Source organism: Macrosteles quadrilineatus, unplaced genomic scaffold (assembly GCF_028750875.1).
Source record: "Macrosteles quadrilineatus isolate MER2022 unplaced genomic scaffold, UCM_ALF_1.0 Scaffold_2__2_contigs__length_208266976, whole genome shotgun sequence".
NCBI classification, from domain to species: domain Eukaryota; kingdom Metazoa; phylum Arthropoda; class Insecta; order Hemiptera; family Cicadellidae; genus Macrosteles; species Macrosteles quadrilineatus.
In genome coordinates, this window is record NW_026542595.1 from 19185257 (window position 1) to 19206161 (window position 20905).

Sequence of the window (20905 nt, forward strand, 5' to 3'; positions counted from 1 at the left end):
TTGCCACTGGGAATCTCAATGGGGAAAATACATAAAATCATCGTAATAATGGATGATTATGGTATTGATTGAAAATCACCCGTAGATTATAAGTACGCCATACGAAAGGGCTTCCGCATAGGTCTCCCATGTATTCGTATAAATAATTTTATTTATTTGGTGCAACTTCTTAAAATATTCATTTTCAAACAAATGAAATCAAGAAAACTGTCCATTGTAAACTATTGCATTATTATTTCACTGCTCATGCTATGTTATACTAAATGAAATTAGAAGCTATGAACAGGCACGAAAGAAACCCTACTCCTTGCCATAAAAGGCTGGCTCGTCGTCGTCGTCTGTTCACCACTTGCTTGCAGCTTGTGTCAATGTCAATCTTTGAAGTGGTCAGAGGTAGAGTTAGTCTGTGAGTGGGTGTGGATATACATTTTTTGATTAATTCGTCAACAATGTCATATACAAACCGTGAGTATATTTTTAATTGTTTTGATATATTTTCAAAATTTATCATTTAAATATCCACATAAATATACAAATTTATGAAGTCACTTGCACTAAGTAAAATTTCGTCTCCTTATGGTGGTTGATGAACCGGCACTTGCTGGACCCAACTAGCATGACAACATGACTAAGTTTAATCATTAGATTTTTACTTGTCGAAGTTTATCATCATGCTATTGTGAAATTTTGTTAAAATTCTTAAAATACTATCCTAAGCCTCTTGTTCAGCATTGTTATTTACCTAGGCCCAGTCTAGAATATAGTTAACTTTAGGCTATCTACCCTAATAAGGTTATAGTTTGTGGAAAAGTTCAGGGCTAACTTAATATGTATTGCAAATTCGTCTACATCATGGTTCTCGCATTAACTGTCTCACATTGTCTAACCCAATGGAGAAAATGTAAAAACCATCTAATGTAGCCCTATACTGTCAAACGGGGCTAAGTTACTTGATACACAATTTTTTGAATTTTCTTAACACAGTTTTTATTTTATAAAGATGTTTTATTGGGATAAATGCTAATTGTCCGTATTTGTATAGGCTAACAAAATATGTAGGCCTAAGTGACAAAAAATCAGTGTTCATACCTACAGTAATAAAAAAAATTGAGTGTACTGTACAAAGTAAGTTACTTAGCCCAAGGATCAGGGCTACTTTGTAACAGTAAGTTTGTACAATGTTGCCCCGTTTGACAATAATTAAATCATGGACTAACTAGGCTTCCATCGCCTTTCTCCAACCTTATATAAGTTAGGTCTAAACTGACTTATCAGATGATAATAGTCTAAAAGGGAAATAAAAAGATTTTTAATTTGCATTACAACAAGATTAACCATGATCTAGGTACCTAAAAAATGTCAACAAATATTGTGGGCCAAGATGAGCTAAGGTAATTATTCAGTATCTAATAACTTACCTAACTAATGTAGGCTAACTTAAGTTATAGCCTAAACCAGGTGTAAGTTAAAGATTCAAAAAAGATTCAAAAGCTTTATTCACCATTCAATACAAAATGTACAATAGGCTTTATCTCATACATTAAATAACTTAACTGCTAAAATAAATAAATAAAATCATTCCAAATAATAAATTACAAAATGCAAACTCACACAGCAAACCATGCATAAAAAACAAATCAGCAAGCCAAGCAACACAAAAATAGAAACTTACATACCAGTTACAGGCAAAACCTTCCAGGTGAAATGGGCTTAGCCCTTATAGCCTCAAAGAAATCCTCAATTTTGTACAGAGGATTTAATACCAACCATTTTCTTATGACCGTACAAAATTTAGAGGCACACAAGGACCGTACTTCAATCGGTAGGCTGTTAAAAAATGTTATGCCTGAAACAGGAAAACATTTCTGAGTCAAACTTAGCCTATGACTAGTCAAATGTATGCTATTGGAGCTTTTTGTGTCATGTGTGTGTACCTCCTTGTTTAAAACAAAGCTAGACTCCTCAGACTTGATTGCAATTTAACATTGATAAATATACACATTTATGACTGCCATAGTCTGCAACTGTACAAACAATGGCTTACAGTGAGCATGATAGTGTGCCCCACATAGCCTATAACTCGCACTGCCTTTTTTTGCCATATCAGGATTTTCTGAACATGAGGGGAGTGACCCCAAAGCCTTGTCCCATACAAAATGTGGGACTGGAAAAAAGAGAAGAAAGCAAGTCTCACAAAATTAAGGGGAACTTCACACATGAGCCTCCTAAGCAAATAAATGACTCTACTAAGTTTTACGCAAAGGGCATCGTGGCATCGATGTGATCACTCCACCCAAGTTCAGAGTCCAAAGTGAAACCTAACAACTTTACTGTGTTCACCTCATGTACTTTCTTGCTTAGGCTAAACAATATTCCTTGTGTTTTTCCCTCATTAAATGCTAGCTTATTACCAGAAAACCAATCTGAGGCTGCATTAAACAGCACATCAACATTATTACACGCAATATAAGGATCAGGATGGTTCATAAACAAAGTAGTGTCATCCGCATACAACAACATGTCATGAGAAACACAATGATACAGATCATTCATGGCAACAATGAAAAGGAAGGGCCCCAACACTGAGCCCTGCGGGACTCCACATCTGACCTCAATGGCACTCGAGTTGCTACCATTCCAACTTACAATCTGAGATCTATTGTCTAGATAAGACTGCACCACCTTGAGGGCACTACCCCCAATGCTATACTCAGGGTTGGTACGGTCAGGGAAAACCTGGAAAACCTGGAAATGTCAGGGAATTTTGTTGGTCTGGAAAAGTCAGGGAAAAGTCAGGGAATTTTGGAAAAAATCTGGAATTTCTCTTGAAAGACTACATTTTTTACAGATATGCTACATTTTGCATCTACGTCTCAATACTTGGTCAAAAACATCGATGTTTGACGAAAACATCGATGTAACAAAAACATCGGGAACCTACCATCGATATAAAAAACATCGAACATCAACAGACATTCTATCATCACCCTCTGATTACTGGCTTTAATTGAACGCACCGAGCTCCCAGTGTTTCTACACGACCAAAAGAATATAATCCCGGTCACTGGGTTAAGAAATCCCGTTTAATCCCTTAAGATTTTTGATGTTAAATTCTGAATGTTAAATTAGACATATTGTTTTTAAATAGTTGTTTTAACATTGCTATTATATTTTGTTAAGGTAATTTTTTCGATTGAGGCTAGTTTTTCACTAAAATAAACCATAGTAAATAAAAACGGACGTCATAGCCAAAACTCCTGTTTTATCCCACATCCCCCTCAAATCCCGCTCATGCTCTAAAAATCCTGTTTTCGGGATAATAATCCCACGTATGGAAACACTGCTAGTACCGCGATGCGCGGAAGGATAGGCCTACATTCATCGTTTCAATTTCAATACGATACTGAATACAATTCCTCATTGAATTTATACCAATACTGATTCAACCTTTAATAAACTAAAAAAAACTGCACTTGTAGGATTTCATAAAAAAATGTATCCTGTTAGTTGAAACATTTAATAGTTTAGTTTGGTAGGTATTTCTTTTTGTCTCTGGTACAAGCATGGTAGTTATTTTTCCAATATCACATGTTTCTTCCGATATAAGCCTATGATATCGCAAACAAAAAATAGCGATATATATCAGTATCAGAAGCACCGTATCGTCTATCTGCTAGTGTCAAGTCAAGGCCAAGTAGAACATAAAGTGTGAGGTTAAGTTAGTTGGTACTCTTTATTTTCCAGATTCCAGATGTTTAATTCTTTTCTTATTGGTTTTATGAGAAAACTATTTAGGCCTACATTTTTCTAATAATACTTGATTCTGACTATTCAATATCGTCTTACGGTATACCTGGAAAAAGTATAGTATCAGTCTGGAAAACCTGGAAAAGTCAGGGAATTTCATATTCCAAAATCAGTACCAACCCTGATACTTCTTAAATTTCTCAATTAAGTTGTCATGAGGAACAGAGTCAAACGCACAAGATAAATCGCACAAAAGAACGGCAGTTAACGACTTTTAATACTACTTTTACTTTTAAAGGCAGTAGGCCTACAGGTTACCTTGGTTTTTAACGAATTTAGTTAGTTTGGAAACCTCAAAATTTGGCGTAGAATTATGATTATGAATTATTAGATAGTGATTGAATGGTAATCATCCAGAGGTTTATCCAAGAAGGTGTGAAGGGATGGGTAGCAAGACCCCCTATGTAATTTTAAATCTAATATTGTTATCTGAGGTTACAACAATTCTAGGATTCGTCCCAAGCTCCCATTTAGGCTATACGATCCCATCTCTGGACACTCCAAAAACGATGCTAAGCGATTCTAGTACTAGCCTATAATAAGATATTACAACGAGAAAGATTTTATTAAATGTAGCAAAAATTATATTTTTAGCCTAATAAACGAAAGATGATAATGTGACAGATGTACATAGTCTTATTACAATTTAGCCTATTTTGAGAAAACGATTGGGAGTCCTCGTAGATTTCACCATATAAATTCTCTACTTCTCATCATTGCAATCTTAATAATAAGGATTCATTCCTTGCTCTTATTTTTCTTGTCACAAATGGTGTAATTGAGATAATAATCGTGCCCCTTGCAAGTCTTTCAGACAGTAGTGCATTCCCTGCATTTCAAAAGGAGCAAGATAATGTAAACCTTTTTTTACATGTACACAATAGTCGAGATAGGTAGACGGAGTTGTTCTTGTCGAAATGGTGGATTAGCCGTAGTGATGGGAGTTAATTGGCGTTAATTTTCCATACCCATCTCTCTGGATGGGGGCAGATTCTTCTTTAATCTTGCTTAATCTTGCCATCACAGCTCGCAATTAAGGTCACCACTTCCTTTTATTCTGCACAGTTTATGGTCATTATAGGCTTGCCTATTTCCGATTTTCTTGCAAGCTGTGCCTTTTTCACTATGCTTTGTAGCAGTTGATGCTATCATATGGGATAACTCCTGAGCTGATTGACATGAGGGGACTATTTTCAGTAAATAGGTTGTGACACTGGAACCATTTGATGAATTTCTTTTTGATTCCACCGTATCCCTGGAGTTTATATTGTCAACTTGCTGATAATATGTTGAAGAGATGATCCCACACTATCCCTTAATTTGATGGGTAACATCCACTGCAATGGGCCTGCCAGCGAACCATCGGGCTAGATCCCTATCATTGATTCCCCTATCTCGGAAAAGCTCTCCACAATAAGACGTTGCTCTCATGAGCACTTACTTGTTCAATGGTCATATTACACCATAATCCGCAATTATGCTCTTTGTCTTGCTTTAATTGGTAAATATCATTGTTCAATAATACATGGATATTTAACATTAGCCAGTTTGCCATTCTAACTACAGACTGTACATTTTTTCTATAGCATGTGTTAGAAGATGTAAGCAAAAAACTGAAAGATGAACCCAGGGATAGATTGTATATAATGGGAGGTTGGGATGAATCCTAGAATTTTCGGAACCTCATACAACAATATTAGACTTAAAAAGGGGTTCTTACTCTCTTCACATCTTATTAGATAAACCTCTGGATGATCACCATGGAATAAACCACTATCTAATAATTCATAATCCATTTTAAGGACAGGATCTACATTGTTACCAATTTTAGTAAAATTTCCCAACTTTTTAACTTTAATACTTTTCTCAATGAAATGGCGACCATACAAAGTAGGTACCTAACAACCAATTGGCGTTATTGATTAATAAAGAAAAAAACATTACCTATATACGCAGAATTTTGTGTTTTCCAAACTAACTACAGGTGCATTTTTGTATAGCATGCGTCGATTTGGAGTTGTAAGCCGAAAACTGGTCAAATAATCAACTTTTTGGCCATGTTGATGAAAACGACCCAACTTTGAAAAGCTATAGCGGCCAAACGGTTTGGCTGATTTTAACGTATTTAACACCAATCGATGCAGAATTCAATGCACTTAAAGACCCCCTTAAACAACATTTTCCGTAGGATTCGTTATTTAGAGGTTATAAGCGAAAAACTGAAAAAAAATTCAAAATTTTCATAGTTTTTTGACTTCCAAAACTTAAGCAGACGTTAAGAATCCGTCGCAAACTCACAGGACTCTTATTAGGGACCCCCAAAAGGTATTAAAACACTTTCCAGCTTTAGAAGATTTTTTGGGGAACATATGTCTCATTTGCCTGGGCTATACTGTTATATTTTCCTGTAGATATTTTCCTGTAGGTGTGCAAAATCCCTTTAGGCCTATAAACTAAAATAGGCTCAAGAATTAGCACAACAAATTAATTTAAAATTCCCATTTTGTTGGTGGCAATATAACAACAAAATATAAACAAAAAAAAAAAACAAATTGATGAAATTCCAATCACAAGTTTTATTTAGGACTATTACAGCGTGGGGTGATAATAGAGAAGTCTGCACAATTTTACCTGACCCAACAATTTACATGGGGTTAGGTACAATATTTTTCATTATCCATTTCACTCATCTTCTAACAGTAACGTTCTTTTACAAACAAAAGCTAGGTTAGGAAAATACTTTAAAGCATAACAATAACATTCAAGCGCACAGATGATTTCTAGCGTTGAACGTCGTTGGCTCCATAGAGGTATATTTTTTAAGTCAAGCACTCAATGTTATTTAAATGGGTTTCATTACCTCACCGAGTGAGTTTTTTCAACTTTACATCACTCGTGAACTAAAGAAGTTAAATACATCACGCTTGGGATAGGGAAGTTTAACATGGTAATAGGTAATAGTAAGGTAATAGTATATTACGACTAGTCCTGAAAATAAGTGTTTACCGGACGAGTGTGGTCGTTCCCGTGTGAGACGTAGTCGAGTACGAGATTACCATACGAGTCCGGTACACACATTTTGGACGAGTTACGTACGATAGTTTACACCATACTACTAAATCCGTACAAATCCTTTTAAACCACCAAGTTATGTTTTTTTTTATAACCACTCATTGCCACCTAAATACAGTATAATCAGCTGATTGGTGTCCGGTAAAACTCATTGCAGTACAGTAGCATAGACTAAGCAACACAAGTAGACTCCTCATCCCATTGTAAATTTTGAAGCTTGTTTTTTGTGTCTAGTTCATGTACGTCCACACTGATCGCTGGGGAAGACAACATTTTGTTTCTATTATTTTAGGGTTATTTTCATGATTTGTGCTTTACTATTTGGTTATATAACTAGAAGACCAGTTATTGTTTATGATTAAATCGTTTTATTTAGTTAAATTATGTTTTAAATGACTGAAATAACAAGAAAAAAATTGTAAACAAAACATAACCTCTACAGTTGGACGTACATAACAAACAATAAAATTAGCTTCAGCTGTTCCATAAGGATGACAAATCTACTAAGGGAGTATGATTTATCTATGACAGTAGTACGCAATGAAACCCCATTTGAATAAGCTGGCGGCAAACAGCTGTTTTCTGGACTAAATCCTTGCGTGGGAAGTTCGTCAAAATAATGTAGTGTGGCGTAAAATACATTGATATGTTCGGTTGTTGTATGGTGTTATAAGTGGATTTTATATCATCCTAAAAACTAGAGAGTCTTTTTGTAGCTTATTAAAGAAAAGGTACGTTTAGATTTTAAAATCATAGCTTTTCCTCTTGGAAGCAAAGTGAATAACTGAACTTAAGGATTTCCTTTTAACATTTAACAAAATATAAACAATTTAACGACTCATTGAATAGGTAACTTATAGGGGGATATGGAAAATACATAATACCTTGAAAATAGCAGGTTTGTAAGATGTTAGAACCTCAAAATAAGGATGTTGAAGGTATTATGTCTAGTTTTTAACATGTCTTAATTATTTTCTGCTAGGCCTAGCTAAACGTAACTTTTGCCTACTATAAATTAAAGACCTTTTGAATTGCATTTTTTCAGAATACATCTTTGCCACTTTGCCAAGAACTCAGCGAGGACAGCCCATTGTCTTAGGAGGGGATCCTAAAGGGAAGAACTTTTTATACACTAATGGAAATAGTGTTATTATTAGAAACATTGATGTAAGTACATTGTTTTAATAGTACAATAGCCAGTTTCAATTTAAGTGTACTACTGTATTCATAATTTATATTGATGGAGAAATGTTTTTTGTGTATTATTTTTGTCTCTCAGCAAGTTAATGTGAATTGGTAATTTGAGAGATTTGGATCATATTGGATTACAGGGAACTATGGATTATTGCACTACATTCTTTAATTGTAATAGTGTTTCATAACTCAACCCTAGTCTGGAGAGAAAACCCGATGAAACTATAATACTTGGTTAAACACTGTTAAGATACCTTAAATATGCCTTTTCATGGCCATTTTTAAACTCCCTAACTCCCTACCCTGACTCATTGCATTATAGCCATAAACTTCAGTTATTTGGTGATAAATAAATAAAAATGTCTTTATGTGATGAATACTTGAAGCCAATATGTTTCTATCAATTAAAAACGTATCACTTAGGCCTACCTTATCTCGCATGTGGCAGAAGATTCAATCGGAAAAAAAAATTCAAGACACATAGCAAAGCGTATGCTTCAGCTACAAAGCTGCAAACGGCATTATTTTCTTCATAAATGATGCCATTAAGGAGCGAGCCACAACGTTGCGGGTACACAACACCCTCCACTACACCCCCACTATGCTCTTAGTTAAGAAACACCTCTTGTAATAACTCTTAAGATGGAATCACCTAGATTGATGACATATTTATGTGGCACTGTTTTGCAATATATTGCTTACACCATTTAGGTATTAATTAGCCGCTATAGTATCAGAATATGTAGTGTGTCAGCCTAAAACATATGAATCTATTGGGGTTTTCTTTACCTTGCTAAACCTTGGCTTTAAGCCCACATTGGTATGTAGTTAATAACTGCTGTCAAATTCACACAGGATCATTTGCGTACCAAGTTTTTTGTTTGTTCACATGAGACACTGGCTTGTCATGCTTTAGCAAACAATATAACCTAAAATGGTCTGTAGGAAGATTTAAACAGTGTTATTGGTTTTTTGATAAGTTTCAATGGTGTGACCCAATATTTTTCAGAATCCTGCTATCTCTGACGTATACACTGAACATTCTTGTGCTGTGAATGTTGCAAAGTACTCTCCTAGTGGTTTCTACATTGCCTCTGGAGGTAAGTTGTAGATAAGCCATACTATCATTTCACACATTTATCTGCTGGTGAAACTAGTTGTTATTTACACACATCGAAAAACAATAAACTACGAAAGCTATTCAATAATAGAGGAACGTTCCCAATTGTCGTTGATTGCACACTTTCAATTAAGATGTACGTGTTCATCTCGCCAGTGACTGTGTCCAGCCATTACAGCGGAAGTGTTGAAGTTGTACTGTCTGTTGTTGCAATATCTGAGTAGAAAAGGTGTGCTGCAATTGAATATCTCCTTAGTGAGGTCTGTGATACAGTTTTTGTTGGCCAAGAACTTGAACAAAACCTATAGAAATTTATCGTAAAGTGTACGGAAACAACATAATAAAGGAAAGCTCTTTCTTGAAAGGGTGTGCATTCAGCAAAAAAATGACTGAATTGAAGTTGATGTCCAAAGATTGATTCTTGTATGACAATGCCTGACCTCAAAACGTAAATTGAACACAAGATCTCCTTCATTCATTTATATGGCAAATTTCCCTTCAAAAACCCTTCAGTCCAGTCCTTACTCCAAGTGACTTTCACTGTTTCCCAAAATGAAGACTTTGTTACCACTTAGCAGTAGGCCTACCACACCTTGTTGACGATTAGGAGCTCCAATTGCTTGTCACTGAGTGATTAAGATTTCAGTGGGCAGAATTTTACAAAAAAATACAAAGGGGATTCAAAGCAAGTGCACCGCTACAATAAGTGCTTCAATTTGTTTGGCGACTATGTAGAAAAGTAATATTTTACATCTTTCAAAAGTATGTAATACATTTGCTGTCTTAATGTTCCTTACTTTATGAATAGGTAGCCCTCGTGCATAACTGAAGTTGCGATTGTTTCTATTTACTCTTTGTAACTTAGGAACTAGATACACTGGTAGTTAACTGGCTGTGTAGCTGGGTGTTTGTAGTGCTCCCCTAAAAATTAAAAGGTTCGACATTGATCCTGAGAAAAATCTGTAGCTTTTTGATGGTTCAAAACTGGACCCAGGGGTTCCTGATCATTGGACTTTAAATAATAAAACAGCTGATCTTAGTCGGTAACAAAGCTACAAAGATCATCTCACACCATTATTATACTCAACCTTCACTCATATATGGGTTAAATCAAGGCCCCACTAGAAAAACAGGCCATGCTGCAGGATCCATGACGTCACACTATTGGATAGATTCATTGATAAATTCATTGCCATATGTTCCCATATGTTCCCATATGTTTTAGGTAAATAAGCTGGCTGTTTGTCATCTTTTAATGGTAAGATTTTAGTACAACTATCCACCACTGTGACATAGTGTTGCTATGACCGCGCTGCATCATGGCCTGTTTTTCTAGTGGGGACTTGGTTAAATGCAGGGGGAATCCCCATCTCAAAAGGATGATTGATAATTGATAAATGCAACATCTATATTTTAGTTATATATGACAATATCTTTAATATTTTTATCACTTTAACACAAATAATACAGACCTTTTCAAACAGAACGTTACTTATTCATTTCTCAATGTTAAAATAAATTATTGTATTTGAATTACAAACATAAGTTCTGAACTAATATGGGGGTTTTCAGACCAATCAGGAAAAGTGAGGATCTGGGATACTGTCAACAAGGAACATCTTTTGAAAAATGAATTTCAACCGATTGGTGGCCCAATCAAAGACATTTCCTGGTCTATGGACAATCAGAGAATGGTTGTTGTTGGAGAGGGTAGAGAGAGGTATGGCGATAATTTACATTAACTTACTTTATATAGTATATTTTTTAGAAAGTATAAGCCTATCTTTTTTGTTATTTTTTGTAGTGGGCCAGAGGCGGATCCAGGACTTTTGTTGAGGGGGGGGGTAGGCGCACTTAAATGTTTACATATTGTGTGGACGAATTTTTGCTATAGGTATATCAATTTGAGGGTTCAAATTAAAACCGATTTTTGAAGTTGGATTCGATTTACTGGTATTTGTAAAAAACCTGATTTGGTGAAAAACCTTTTGGTTCACAATAATTTTTTCAGGATCATGGAAGACGATAATGTCCCCGCGGTCGCGCGGGACGTGAAGATTATGCCACGGTTGTGAAACACAATGATGATCATTGCCACAATTGAAAAACACAATTATGATCTTTGCAAATTTGTGTGACAGTGTTTTTGGGTCGGTGTCATTTTGTTTGCACTGTCAAATAATTTCAAAGCACAGATAGTTCAATCGCTAGAAGTGGGTGAATCCAGGGTCGGTTTTTTGTGAACTTCGGAATGGTTATGGAGTTTTTGAGATGGGCTCAGTAGTGCAGCCTTAAAATTACTATATCAATCTTGAGATTCCTTTATGCCCTTGCTGCTAAACTCTCACATCATCCCCCCTAAGCAAGGAATGACGTGGAAGCAATCAAGGAACAGCAAAAAGGTTGTCGACAACGAATGGGTCGTAACTTTGCGTTACCTGTTTGTTGTCAAAAATCTATCGCTTGCGTTAACCTTATTTAATTATTAAAGGATTAAACCATGATATTAAATAGTATGATCCAAGGATTTACAGGTATTAAAAGCCAGGGATATCTAGTAACAACGGTTTTAGGCAGATACACTATCTCAAGGATGTGAAGGTTTCCAAGGAATTGAGTGGTAACAGCCGAGGTTATATGGTAATTTTACAGGATTTATGGAAATGGTCTTAGGATGGTTAGATAGGTTTAAACAACAGAATAAAGCAGTTAGAATGATGCTATGTGAATACAGATTAAAATACAAACATCTTAATGCACAAGCAAGGTGGATAAGGTGTGATTGTATGATCAAGATGGACATGGCAAATTTATGAATTAGCGGTGCAAATAATCTGCTACTTATAAATCAAGCAATTCACAAAGCAATCAGAATTTATATGTCAACTATTGATTAAATGCAACAATACTATAAATGTGTGATTCAAGTTTAAACTAAGCAAAATGCTACGGGATTATAATATCCAAATGATTTACAAAAGTTATTACAAAGCAATCAACGTTAAGTTAAATCAAGCAAGTATACTAGGTGACACCTGTCAAAATCGAAGTTAATTCATCTATCTGCGATAAATAGAGTGAAATTATAAAAAAATGGAGCATTTAGCATTGTTTAATGAGTAATAAATAAGTGTTAAAATAATAATGACTATTGCGTTAGTTACAAAATATGGTTGATCATTCAATGAATAACATATTTCTTATACAGTACATAGGCTAATAGGAGTTATTGTTACTATTTTAGCTGGTTTCTCCTCTTTTGGAGGAATATATGAATAATGCTTTTGGAGGAACCTTTAAATAGTATTAAAATCGTATTGGTGGATCTTTTGTAGTAAACACTTCCACAATTTCATCAGTGTTATGCAGATTTTTAAATCTATCCTTTTTTTATGAAAAATATCTGTTTATTGAGAAGGCACGTTCTTAATTCAAATGGAGCCCAACCCTAAAGCTGTGTAAGTTTTATTTTTTCCTTTGTTACGTCATTCACCATATACCGTACTTCTGTGCAAACGAATAACCCTCTAGCATAATTTTGATTAATTGGTCGCTGGGTTACTGTTAAATCTGGAATTGCATGGCATGCGGATATCAGTTGTCTCAGCCCTATCAATTACATTAGTTTTTAATTTTTCTTGAATGTTAGGTGTAGTGGAATATACTTGTAGTGAACCTGGCTTTTATTCTTGAACTGTTGGGGGCCTTGTTCATGTTCCTGCGTCTTCATTGGCAACAAATAATGCAAATGACAAAGCAATGCTGCATTTCCAAAAAGCAAAAAACTTTCTGTTATGTGAATAGCGACGTTTACATGCATTGTTAATCAACAAATCTTATAAAGGATAATGAGATCTAGTTTAAAGGAAACATGACCTTCCTGTGACAGCAGCTGCCTAAATAGTAATTACTCTTAGTGTCCATTTTTTTACAGTCGTAGTGCAGTGTTATTTTAAAAAATCCCACTTAAGGGCAAGTTAAGGGGATCACGGTTTGTAATAGGCCACTGCAAATCATCTGTCAAGATATAGGTATTATTTTGGGTAAGGTTTCTGTGTTTGGATGTTATTAGACACGATAAGAGCAGAATAAACTTCTTCTGCAGGTGAATAATCCGTTGGTTAAGAGATGATAGAAGCCGAATGAATAAATGTCACAATCCAAGCGCATTAAAATGGCTCTGGTCTGAACTTTTTTTTAGTATCGAGTTTGAGAATTTTTTTATGTTACTATTTGGGTAAGTTACATAGTATTATTCAGGCTGCTGCTCGGTGCACTTTGAGACACGTTTTAGACATAAATTAAATGGGTTTTGTTGCTGAGTAGCGCTAGTAAACATGCACAATCTTTTTCGTTTGCTTAATAACATTGATCTGTCTTGAATAATATGACAAAATATAGGCAAAAGTGGTAAGAAAAGGCAGAAACCAACCCGTACAATAGATATAAGTTAACTCGATAAGAAATAGTTTTAAATGTTACTGTGATATTGCGGTTTTCCACTAATTTCGTAATAGAACGTTATATTACAAAACATGACATGATGCAGAAGAAAATCAATGTTAAAATTAGATAAAAAACATTGCTAATACATAATTTTGACAAATTCAGTAACTCCCTATGATTGTGTTGTTTAAAATACAATTTTAATATTAACAGCTGTTTCATTAAAAAGTAGTGACAAATTATCCATATGACAATAATAAAAACAAATCTGGGAAGGGAACTTTAAAGGCCTCTGTTGCAGAGCCCCAAGAAAATTTACTTAGTTTTTCTTTTGATGGCTCATCTACAAACCGAGACCTTTCTTTAGACTACTCTACCATGTTTCTACGCCCAGCAGTTCTCTCAAATTAGTGGAGACAAAATTTCAATTAAATATTTAGATTCCGCCATGTTAATCTTATAGGAGATCACCCAACTTTGATGGAAGATCCTGCCCAAACTAAAAAATATTTCAACAAATGAAAACCACTTTGCAAAATTACAGATCAGGGCCATTTTTTGGACACTTTAATCATCAAAATAGGTTCAAAAATGAGGGAGGAGCTCTGTTTACAAAAATCGGCTTAGCGTATTATATATATATATCAATGAAATTAATGTCAATGCAAGTACTAGAAACAAAATTGGAGACGTTCTCCTACCTTATTTGAAGTTCGACTAGTCGGGTCGGTATCAGGTATGGAAGTGACTGTCCTATGGTCGCCACGGACTCTCTGTGTAGCGAGGCAGTTGTAAGCATGCGCGACTGGCAAGCGCAGGCCCAGGCGCGAGAATCGGGAGCATGCGCGAGTTGCTTGTGCATGTTGAGGAAGCGGGAAATTAAAATCGTATTTGCCTCAATACTTGTCTTGCTTGTCTATATTTTGTCTATTGTTGATATTTAACAAAAAAAATTTTACCATTATTTTAGCCTGTTACATTTGCAATCGTAGTAAGTGCTCAGGGTATTGTCCGGTTTGCAGGAAATGATAACGAGTCATGGCGTTCACAGGGATGTTAATATGTTCTCGAAATCACAGTAGACAATGATAATGTCTTAGCACCCATGGGGTTGTTAAGAATTTTGTCGCATACGCAAAAGACGATGATGATGTCTTGGTGTTCACGGGTTATGCTATCAAATCCGCAACAATACAATTATGTCTTCGAAGTAGCAGGTTTGTTTAAAAATTTCCTGCAATCGTAAGAGAGGATAGCATGTCTATGCGATTGCGGGAGATGTTGAAGACAATTTTAAGGTTAGATCCTACCATTTTACGTAGAGGGCAATTTACTGATTTGTTTCCTTTTTAACTTATTCAAACTATATAAATTGGTATTTACACCAATTTATACATTCAACATAATTTGGAGGCTAATATCAAAAATGCTATTTAAACTCTTGCTTGACCAAATAAAACTATCTATTAGAAACCTAATACACTTAGGCTAGCCTGTAGTATCTTGACTAAAGAATAAAGCACAAATAATATAATTCCCCTTAAAAAGAAATTGAGAAAAATACATTTGGTAAACACTCTCAAACCTCACTAATACGAAACCATTGACTATAAATATTGGGTACATAAATCACTTATGGAACACGCTTAAAACGAGCTTCAAAATTTACAATAGGATAAAAAGAAAATAAATAATACATACATATGATTTAAAGTCAATGTCAGAACCATTGATTATACAACTAAAGTGTAATTTTAAGGCGGGTTGTGGAATAAAGCTTAGAATATCAGATTACGGCCACAACGGATTCAATCTAGTTCATATGGACTGAAGTGGATCTAGTACAACACATTCTGAAGTAGACAAAATGTTCTTTATTCAGTCGAATGTGACTGCTTCCTCAAAATAAAAGTTACTAAAGTGGAATAAACTTGCAGGGTTAAGTAAGTTTGGGAAAATACATAAATTTTTCAATTTGTGTCAGTTGAGTAATTATTTTAGTAATTACTTTATTGCCTTAACTAATTATTTGGCAAGAGTGTAGGCCAAGCCCAACATTATTACATGATAGGCCTCCCCAATAGTTAAACATTTTTTATGTCCGAGGAAGGGGGGCACCCCCCACACCCCCTGGCTGGATCCGCCACTGTATTGGGCAAGTATTATCTAATGTTACATATTCTAGTTTAGTTTGATAATGCAGTGACGATTTTTAATGTCTTGTGTTATAGATTTGGACATGTCTTTATGGCTGAGACTGGAACTTCAGTTGGTGAAATATCTGGGCAGTCAAAGCCCATCAATTCCTGTGACTTTAGACCTGCCAGACCATTCAGGATTGTAACTGGGAGTGAAGACAACACAATTGGTGTCTTTGAAGGACCCCCTTTCAAGTTCAAAATGACTAAACAGGTGAGTAAGTTCCTTCACTTGACCAGTTTTAGTCGTTCTGTCAGTCGGTTTTAGAACCAACTGAGAACGAAATGGCCGGCTTGGTTGGGTTTTGTTGCTACTTGTTCAGTGTCGATTGAATGGGGAATTGAGATTGGAACCGGAACTTTGGATTGACTTAAATTTGGAGGTAGGATATTGCTTAAGTTGATTAAGGTTAAAATTGGACAGCTGACACTTAAAAACTACTTGTGTACTCTGGTTTGCTGTTGACTGGTTCATGTTAGGAACCTGACTATAGTAACTTATAACTTGGTGTTAGGCTTTAGGCATATTAGTGTAGGTCGCATTTGAACCCTATCTTGGCTATCAGTAAATTTAACCTTCACAGTGTGAGTTGTTACTTGTAATAGTAATACAGTGTGGCCACCTACCTGGAAAACTGGGAATTATGGGTGAGTTTCGTATTGTACCGGGAGTTTTCAATTTGCCTCGATTGCACATGAAGATGACGTTTCCGTGACCGGGGGAGACGATGATGATGTCCAAACAGCCGTGGGATTTGTTAGTGATTTTACCCTTATTGCAGGAGACAACGATTACGTTTCCGTTACCGCGGGTGACGACGAGACATGTTCAGGATTTTCAAGTTATCTCGGAAAACGATGATGGTGTCTCTACGACTGTGGTAGATGATCACGATATAACCTCGAGTTTGGCATGACCAAAAATTTCTAAATAGCACATTTATAAAGTTTTATTTTTATGTTTTTGTAATATCTTCATTTACCTTTAATGTGGTATTTATTTAATGTGTTTCGAAGGGTTTAAAACTTGAATTGGCTGTGTGAAATTTTTGAAATTTCCAAATGAATTATTACTGTAGGCCACTGGAAAAACAACCCATAACTTCAAAATTATATACTGTATGAAAGTACATAACGACAGGGGTTGGTGTAGTAATCCTTACAGAAAATTTGGTAAAATTAAAATTATTAGTTATTAGTATTAAGAATCTTTTTTTCAGGTGTCTCTGTCCGGAGATACAATAAATTTTAGTCGAGACTAATATTTATTGAATTGTCGAGATCGACATATCACTATTTTTTATAAGTTATTGATACATTGCAGGTTTAAGGATTAGTTTTTAATTTTCAGATGATTTAATCAGTAATACCCTATATAAAAATTTCATACTTGTAGTAATATTACAGTAATTATAAATTTTGTTTCATTAACTGAGAATGCTTTTTCTGATAACCTAAATAGCAAACGGTGTTGAGCTTAGAAACATACAGACAGCGTAGCGTAGTGCAGCACATGTTTTAAATCAAAACCATGCATTGAAATGAGGTATGACATACTAGTAGTGTATTTCGGGGTAGCGTAGTGCAGTGCAGCGCAGCGTACAGCCGAGGAACAAATTATTTTGTTTTTCTCAGATGGTATTGGAGTGCATTCAACTGCAGACAATAGAAAAGTTAATACTAGTCTCTCTTCTGCACCAATAAGGTCTCCTACAATTAGTTGTCTGCTTCTCCAAATCAATCTTCACCAAACTAAATATGTAATCAAACATTGTAGTCAACATTCTTGTGTAATCCATAAACCGAGACTCGTATTTCCCAAGGAATGGAAATAGTGGTGATATTCACCATGTTTGTCCCTGCCTTTACACACTTCATGCACCCTGACATTTCTCCTTCTGATTAAAAACTGATGGCTAAAGGTATTTTCGACAAGACTAATACGAGCTGACTTTTACAGATACTGTATTTACAAATTAGTTATCGTTAGTGTTGCACCTTATTTATTACAGTAGTATTCAATTTAACAGATGTCTTACTGTATAAGTTTTGCTTTTTCTTTATATTATATTAGGTCTGAAAATATGCAAACCAACTGCTGTTCTTTATACAGTATAATAAGGTTTCAACTGACTACTATAAGATCCCCGTGCGTAGAACGGGCACACAGCTAGTTTATAATAAAATTTAAAATATTATTCTTATGGTGCACTGATATTGTGCATTTTCTATTATATTTTGTATCATTTTGTATAAGTTCAATATCAGGCATCAATGTCTTGTGCTCAAAGACACTTGAATGGTTGTCCTATCGTTTTCCTGGTATCACAGTTATTTGTTTAGACAATGACTAACCCTATCAACATCTTCGGTACTTTGGTATTATACCGACCACACCAATAAATCGACTTCCAAATAAGATTTTAATAAGTTTAAATAACAAAAACTTCTTAACCTTACCTAAAACATAGTCCACCCAAGATCTCTTTATGTAATATGTATTACTGTACCAGCGTTTTATATATCGTAGTGTATTGCACTTAAAATATATATGCAAAAGTCTAATTCATTAACCTCAAGGCACCAAGAAACAAATCTATATTTATGAAAGAGGATGTTTGTATGTTTGAACGTTATGATCTCGGACACCGTTGGACCGATTGCCACGAAACTTGGTACATACGTGTAGAATATCATGGAATAGGTTTATACACCACCAATTTCGTGATCCGTCCAATCGGCTCCGCCCCATTGGCTCTAGAGTTTCCCCATGTTAAGCTTATGAGTACTTGTATTTAAATGGATTCAAAGAATCTTAACAGCTGGTTCAACTAAACAATTTGATTCTGTTATGTTCAATAGCATTAAAAAGTTAATAGGTTTACCAAAAGGGTGCAGCACTATTATTTTCTTTTAATTTATGACAACAGCTAATTTGCAAGCAAAAGGTGAGTGAGCCTAGCGAACGAACTTCAACCTAGAAGTGAGTTAGCTAGCAAACGAGCTAAACCTAAAGGCAAGTGAGCGCAGCGAGCGAGCTCCAACCTAAAGGCGAAAAAGCGTAGCAAACGAACTTTAACCAGGACGTGATTGGGTGATGCGAACGAGCTCATCTTGAAAATGAATGAGCATTTGACATAAAACCACATTTGGACAGGACGACATCTGTCGGGCCAGCTAGTATTTATATAAACAAAACAATAGCTAAACCAAACATAACATTAATTTACATCACCTGTTTTAAATTTTACTTTTATATGTTTTGTTAGTAAAAAAACCTTACTTAAAGTCTTTCAAAATCCCTGACATGGGTATCGTGGCTCAGCTAAGCCCTGAAAGTTGATGAAATTGATGGTGTATAAACCTACCCCATGAAACATGGATGTACCAAGCTTCGTGGCCATCGATCGAGCAATGTCTGAGCTCATCACTGCCAAATATATATTCAAACAAATATCCAAATATAAACTAACAGCCTCTTTTATACTATAGACGCTAAACAATAAAATACTGGATATCATAAAACAAGCAGCAAAGTGTATAAAAATGGGTGGTAATCACAAAGGTTGATTGTTAAAATTTGTTTGTCATTGCCATTAATTAAGCTAATCAATAAAGTTTGTAATAGAAAACTTACTTCATATTCCTATACTTGTTGGATGGGTTTTTATTGGGTTTTGGTTTAATGTTGCAAATTGTTTCAGGAACATTCAAGATTTGTCCAAGCAGTTCGTTACTCCCCCAATGGAAGCCATTTTGCATCTGCAGGTTTTGACGGCAAAGTGTTCATTTATGATGGAACGTCAGCTGATTTGGTTGGTGAAGTAGGCAATCCAGCTCATAAAGGAGGAGTTTATGGTGTAAGTGATTTTTGGTTGTTTGTCATTTATGACAAAAACTAATTTATAAAAATTAAAATTATTAATTAAAAATGTATAAGTGTTATAAATAAAATAAAAAAAAAGATTTTGCAAAGTTTCCCCGATAGTAGTTCTTGGCAGCTTTTTAAGGTAGTAGTAAGTACGTCAAATTCATCAAGTTTATTGTTCTCTGTTGATCTTTACTGTAATTAAAAATTATGTAATTTAAACTGTTAGTCTTGAATGACAAAATGTTACAGTATTTTATTTTTTCTTGATTCTGTCCAGTGATTCAGTAACAACTTCTACGGCCACATGACAATTAATTTGGCAACTTTGTTGTCTTTTTTAGATCTTTGTCAAGAATAAACAACTAGCTTCGCTGATATTCAGGTCTTCAAAATATCAAATACTTGCACACAAACATTTTAAATACTTGCACACAAACATTAAGAGATAAATTAAATACTTGACTCATGACAACTGCTGTGGCCATACGGACACATTGCTCGGATGACATGTCCGGACTCAACTATCGTTGTCAAGTTTTTAATGTTTAGTTTATGTCTCAATGTTAGAGTTTAGGTATTTTATGTTTTAATAACGTCAACATGAGAAAATATTGTTCACAAGTATTTTAAACAATCGTCTTCTATAGTGGAGGTTACTGAATCACTGGGCCGAATCAAGATAATTTTTTTTTAGGGATGGTCAAGTCTCGAAATTTCGGGAAATTTTCGGGAAATTTTAAATCTCGTTACACGAGACGAGATTTTTTTTGGGCCGAGATTTTTATCGAGACAAGAATTAAAAAAAAAAAAAAAAAAAAAAAAAATTAAAAACGCCTGCAGAAAGTCAATGCAATACCCGCAATACAGGAGCGTGTTGTAGTTGCGTTTCCTTTGCGAAGGCGTTCTTATTAATTAACTCTTTAAATGTAAATATTACTTTAATTATTTTAATAATATTACTTTAATAACATTTTAGAAGTTTTGTTAAGTGTAAGCAGTGTGAGGAATGTTTTATTACTATAAAAAGTCAAAACAAGTACCTAACTATTTTATAAAAATTAATATTGCTTTTATTTTATGATTTATTTTATTTTAGGATAAGTTGAACTCTATCCTAAATGATATCACTATGTTTCCTAATCGTAGGCATTTTTAATAAGTTAGGCGTGATTAAACAAAAAATGTTATGCTGATGTT

The 20905-nt window shown here is 34.8% G+C and overlaps 1 protein-coding gene across 2 annotated transcripts in view; it reads left to right on the plus strand.

Annotated features, from left to right (window-relative positions):
* The first annotated feature begins 359 nt into the window (after positions 1-359).
* LOC128985905 (actin-interacting protein 1-like) overlaps positions 360-20905 on the plus strand; it is a 59844-nt gene continuing 39298 nt past the window's right edge. For both annotated transcript variants that reach the window (XM_054405882.1, XM_054405881.1), the window contains exons 1-6: positions 360-465; positions 7925-8046; positions 9083-9173; positions 10766-10913; positions 15871-16051; positions 19542-19697. In XM_054405882.1, coding sequence (XP_054261857.1) covers positions 450-465; positions 7925-8046; positions 9083-9173; positions 10766-10913; positions 15871-16051; positions 19542-19697 — 714 coding nt within the window. In that variant the 5' untranslated portion in view covers positions 360-449. The remainder of the gene's footprint in view (positions 466-7924; positions 8047-9082; positions 9174-10765; positions 10914-15870; positions 16052-19541; positions 19698-20905) is intronic.